Below are 6,000 nucleotides of genomic sequence, written 5' to 3'. Positions count from 1 at the left end.
ATATTATCCTTGAATCAATAAAAAAGTGACTTCTGATGAGAAACATGAAAGCTACTGTAGGCCAAGGAACATTTTAAAATGAATTATTTATCGTTTATTTATTGACTTTTGCTACCATCTGATTTAAATATTGGTAAGAAAAGAATCTTAAATACATTATTTTGCATAAGAGTGATATCACTCTGACTTCTTTAGATAACCAAATCATGGAATATGAAATCGCTGCACGATCTTTCGCATATTCTCAAGAACAATAACGCAGAAAATCTGTGTTCCGATCCCTCATTTTCTGCAGATTGGGTGTCAAACTAGTCTTATTATTTCTTACCAATTCTTTCCATTACAAAGAAGGGAAAGAGATGGATGAGGCCTTAAATATTGCTCTACATCTTCCTGAAATTTTGTTCCATGGGAAGAACTCTAACACAGACGTTCGACTGTGATCTAATTAATGGAAAAATCCTCGTATTACCTGCACAAAGTATCCATATATTTTGTTTACTAACAATGGTGAACGCTATTCCATCTGAGAGTTAACTATTTTATTATTATTGACTCTAAAGGATACCCAAGTGAAAGCTAGTAAAAATAATCTCTTATAAAAACATTGATTCCGGTGGAATTACCTTAAAATGTTTGCCACTTACGGTTTTCTCGTTTATTTCGGAAAATAGCTTTCGTTTTTATCAAATTTTGTTTCTACAGTGCTGTAATTATTAATAATTATTAAGAGTACATTAGTTTGCCTAATTTCTCATTACAGATCAAATGAAATAAGTCTCATGCTTATTCCAGTGCACCGGGTATTACAAAAAACAGTTGCATATCAAATGAAAGTTCGAGATTATTTGGATGTCGCTATCACATGGTGACAGTTCACCTACAACACTATGACTACACTGTCTCGTCATATTACTGGTAACATGAATACTGAACCAACAGATAGGCTTATCAGTGAAGTAACAAGTAAAACGGCCGTTCTGTGTCCTTCTGTTACCGCAAAAATACGAAACGACTCTAAGGAGCAAGGCAGAATAATGGCACATAGTACCGGAAGAAAAAGAACTACTTTGCGATCGGTGGACTTCGCCTCTTCAGTGGACGCCATCCAGCGACTGCTGTTCCAGGGGGTTGTGCGTCTGAACATGTTGCGTGGTGCTGTGGCTGAACGCTCAGTCGCCAGAGGTGCCTCCATTCCTCAGACCAGCCTTCAGGTCTGGTGGGACTTGCTTCCGGAAGCAGTCGTCCAGGAAGTTAGCCATCGAGCGGTACAAATGGCGTTTAACGCCACCGAGGGTGTGGCTCTCGTCGGGGTACACCTGGGAAGAAATCGAGAATGAATTAAACTCTTATCACATTGAAATAAAGCGATTAATAAATAAACGGAAGATAAGAAAAACTACAATGCACCAAAAACAATCACACTGACTATAAATGTAAAATTAGCGAAATCTCCCAATAAATGGAACACGTTAAGCATGTAACTGAATCAACTTTTCTTTGGATTCTTCTTTTTATTCCAATAGGCTTTCACTCTTTCCGAGAATGCTTGTTTACATATTTCCGACCACTTTGGTCTGTACTTTTTTTTCCGAAGTGTTGAGTTCTTAAGTGATGTAACTTTCGTCGATCGCTTTTCTGGTAGTCTGTTGAAGTGACTAAAGAATTTCGTTCATCTGTTCATCTTTTCTCTTCTGTTGTTTCCGCTGACTGTTGTCTGTAATCGCCTTAGGCATGTCCTGCTCCTAAAATTTTCCTATGGTTTTTCTCTCTTCTTTTATGATTTTTCAAGGTAGTGTTTTCTGTTGAACGTCAGTGTTCCCATGTGTAGAGGACTGTTGGTTTTATGACTGTGTTGTAGTGCCGAATTTTTGTCTGTCTTGACATGGATTTTTTGTTGTAGAGATTTTGTACTAACACTAATGATTTTTTGACTTTTGGAGACAATTTTTCTGTGAGATTTTTTCAACGCCTGTCGGTTCGGTGAGTTCTCCGAGGTATCTGAAGTAGGTGACCCCGCTGATTTTACCATATTCTCTTTCCAGGCTCGTGATTTCTGTGTTTGAACATAGGAATTCAGTTTTATGAAATGAGATTTGTAACCTGCTATTTCTGCACATTCATTGTCTCCAGTTGTTTGACGACAGTCTCTTCGACCTCAGCAAGTATCGCCATGTCGTCGGCAAATGCGAGGTATGGTATGTGGAAGTTGTTCTTGGGAAAGCCCATTAGGACTGTCTTCCAAAGTACACTTCCACTCTTCCACAACCTTGTTTAGGGCAACGTTGAACGGAATAGGAAGGGGCTCAACTCCTTGTCTCACTCCTGTTTGAATGTCAAAGGGTTCAGATATTTACCCCATAAATTTTACTTTAGATTTCGTGCCAGTTAATGTTTGTTTTATTAATTCTCGTGTTTTGGGATCTAGTCCCCTGTCTTCTAAAATTTAGAATAATAAATGTCTGTTTAGTGAGTTGTACACCTTTTTGAAATCTACAAATGTGCATACCAAGGGTTTTTGTCTGAGGTCTCGCATTTTGAGTATGGTTTTGAGATTGAAAATTTTTTCTGGGCATGACCTGTTCGGTCGGAAGCCTGCTTGATATTCTGCTAATTTGGGTTCTAATTGTTTCTGTGCTCTATTCAAGAGACTAGCACATGAGTTTTTGTAGATGACCAGTAAGACGTAGAGCACCCTATAGTTGTTTACATCTGTTTCGCTACCCTTCTTCTGTAGTGGATGGATTAGAGCAATCTTCCAGTCATTCGGGATTTTTTCGGTTTGCCAGATGTTTCGAACTATTCGTGTAATTTCTTTGAGTAAGCGTGGGTTTAAATGTTTCAAGAGATCGGCTACAGTTCCGACTTTTCCTGATGTTTTGTTGTTCTTAAGTTTCTTGATATGTGAATGAACATTCCCTTGTATTGGTGATGACGAACTTTCTGTTGTGATTTCTGCATCTATTTTCGGAAATCTCTCTTTTAGATTGAGTCAAATTTAAAAGCTTTGAAAATATGTAGCTATTTCTTGGCAGTGTTCTTTATTCGTCTAGGCTAATTTACCATCTTACTTTCGAAAGCAGAGATTCTGTGGTGAGTATCCTTTGATTTGGTTCGTAAAGATCTTGTAGAAATTATTTGTGTTGTAATTTTTGAAGTTTCCTGCAACTCTTTTACTTTGTCTTAAAGTCTTGTATGTTTGCGAACTTCGAGGAATTTCTTCTGTGTTTCTTTTTATTTGTTATAATTGGAATTTTGTAGTGCTTTCTTCTTTCTTTTACTGCACTGTCACATTCTTGACGCACCCAGGTTTTTCTTGTAGAGAGGGATGAGGTCTTCCACTGTTTTGATAATTTTCATTTGAAATTTCTCTCAGTCTCCTGCAAGTTATTCTTCCCACTTTTCTGTTATTTTAGATGCTTTCATTTTGTGTAGATCAAATTTTGGGATTACCGGTGTTTTCCTGTTGAACTTCCTTTTGTGTGTGAATTTAATTTTGATTATTGTTAAATAATGATACGAATCAATGGGTGAACCTCTGCATACTTGCACATCGTGAATTTATTTTTGGTAGTCGTACGATATTGCTACATGATCAGTCTGAAATTCTCCTAAATGATAGATGGGTCATTGCCACGTTTTTTGTTTGTTTTTTGGGCCTTTTCCGAAGTGAAGTTAATGTAACATTAGACTGTTTTGTTAGCATAACTCAACGAGCTGTGTGCCACTCTTAATCGTGAACTTGTGAGCAGGATGGTCTCCCACAGTCTCCTTGTACTTACGTTCCCTGCCAATCTAGGCGTCAAAATCATTGAGTAGAATTTTCACATCATCTTTTGGAATTTTGACCATCTGTGTTACAAGTTCTACCCAGAACCTTTCTTGGGATATTTTTTATTGAGACCGTTTGTTGTTGCATGTACATTAATACAGATGTAGTTATTGTTTGTGTGTTCGATTCTTAAGGAAACAAGTCGGTTGTTTATGAGTTTCACATGTTTCACCGAGTCCAAAAACTTCTGTCTAAAACAAAGGTCATACCAAATGTTGCTACCCCTTTACCAATTTCCTGTTTGTTCCACTTTTGAATATTCTGTAATTATTACAGTCTATTGTAACTGAATCTATGAATCGTGTTTCTTGTTGGGAGGGAATTTGAATATTGTACTTCATGATTCTGTTGTGAGATTGTGTAATTTTTCTTCTCGAATGAGTCGTTCCAATAGTTCAAATCGCTCTGAGCACTATGGGACTTAACTTCTGAGGTAATCAGTCCCCTAGAACTTAGAACTACTTAAACCTAACTAACCTAAGGACAGCACACACATCCATGACCGAGCAGGATTCGAACCTGCGACCGTAGCGGTCGTGCGGTTCCAGACTGTAGCGCCTATAACCGCACGGCCACCCCTGCCGGCTCGAATGAGTGGTTGAATGTTGAAAGTGCCAATGCGGTGTGTGCTTTTCCTGGAAGTTTGGAAGGTTACCAGAGCACTTAGACTTGCTCTCCCGTGTAAGTCCAAGCTTCTCAGAATCCGAATGCTTGGTTGACACTTTTGGGTGGGTGGAAGGTCCACCTAGGGTAATCCTGTTTATAACATATTTGTACGTACGTAGAATGAATCACGTGAAATTTGCACCGCAAATATTGCGGAAATGGAAAGTGCTACTGATGCGCGGTATTCATAGAGTGGATTGGTATTCAGGCTCTCGTGTTGTTATTCTATATAAAAACAGTAATAAAACCTAAAAGGGAAATTTTCAGTGGAAACATAGCCTATACAAAAACAGTAATAAAACTTAAAAGGGAAATTTTCAGTGGAAACATATACTTTTTTAATTGGAACAATGACTATTGACATTAACAAACTAAGATCAGGGTAAATGAGCATGCCATTGGTCTTTGGTGCAGGATTCTAATGCAAGTCCTTTAAGAGATATCGTATTTTGTAAAGTTCCCACTCCTACACTTGTACAATACATGTGGTGGCACACACCATAAAATGCTGGGTTCAAAATGACCATCAGCAACGGAAATACACGCTTCCAGTCCGGTATGGAACAACTGCTGCACACTTGCTAGCCTTACAGCGGAGATGTCCGAGCATATCATCGGGTGTAGGTGGGATGCTCTTGTAGACAGCGTCCGTCAGCTTTGCCTACAGAAAAAAATCTACGGGCGTCGATTGTGGGGAACGGGCCGGCTAAGGTAAAAGTCCTTGTGTCCAATCCAACAGTTTTGAAATGGTATATAACGACATGCTGCAGTAGTTCGTGCACTACGGACTGGACAGACGTCATGTTGGAACCACAGGTACCTCCTAGACTGCAGAGGGTAGGGTAGGGTAGTTCGGAGAAGGAGACCAGACAGTGAGGTCATCGGTCTCATCGGAATAGGAAGGACTAGGAGCGAAGTTGGCCGTGCCCCTTCAAAGGAACCATCCCGGCATTTACCTGGAGCGATTTAGGGAAATCACGGAAAACCTAAATCAGGATGGCCGGACGCGGGATTGAACCGTCGTCCTCCCGAATGCGAGTCCAGTGTGCTAGCCACTGCGCCACCTCGCTCGGTAGCCTGTAGAGGAACGTCATCTAGCAACCTTGGCAGACAATCTGTTAGGAGACTGCGATACATGTGCGCGTTGCGTGTTCCGTCTATGAAAAACGGGCATGTGATCTAACGATTCTCTATCCCCACACCTCATGTTTACACTCCATGGATGCCGACATTCCACCTGACGAAGCCGACGTGGATTGTCAACAGACCAGTAGTGCATGTTTCGGCGGTTTGCCTGGCCATGATAGATAAATGTGGCTTCATCACTAAACAAAATACATGATAGGTAAATGTGGCTTCATCACTAAACAAAATACATGATACACCTGGAATATTTTATCTTAATACCCATGTACAGAAGTTAACGCGATTCTCATAAACATTTCCGTGCAGCTCTTGATGGAGAGAGATGTGATAGGGATGGAAATTGTGTCGATGAATAA

At 39.8% G+C, this 6,000-nt stretch overlaps 1 protein-coding gene across 1 annotated transcript in view; it reads right to left on the bottom strand.

Moving 5' to 3' along the window:
* Nucleotides 1-737: 737 nt before the first annotated feature.
* LOC124619958 (dipeptidyl aminopeptidase-like protein 6) overlaps nucleotides 738-6,000 on the bottom strand; it is a gene marked incomplete at its 5' end in the record, with an annotated part of 439,288 nt that continues 434,025 nt past the window's right edge. Inside the window, one exon of the mRNA XM_047146621.1 lies at nucleotides 738-1,319. Coding sequence (XP_047002577.1) covers nucleotides 1,173-1,319 — 147 coding nt within the window. The remainder of the gene's footprint in view (nucleotides 1,320-6,000) is intronic.

Source organism: Schistocerca americana, chromosome 6 (genome assembly GCF_021461395.2).
Source record: "Schistocerca americana isolate TAMUIC-IGC-003095 chromosome 6, iqSchAmer2.1, whole genome shotgun sequence".
NCBI lineage: Eukaryota > Metazoa > Arthropoda > Insecta > Orthoptera > Acrididae > Schistocerca > Schistocerca americana.
This window is presented reverse-complemented; position numbering and strand designations above follow the sequence as displayed.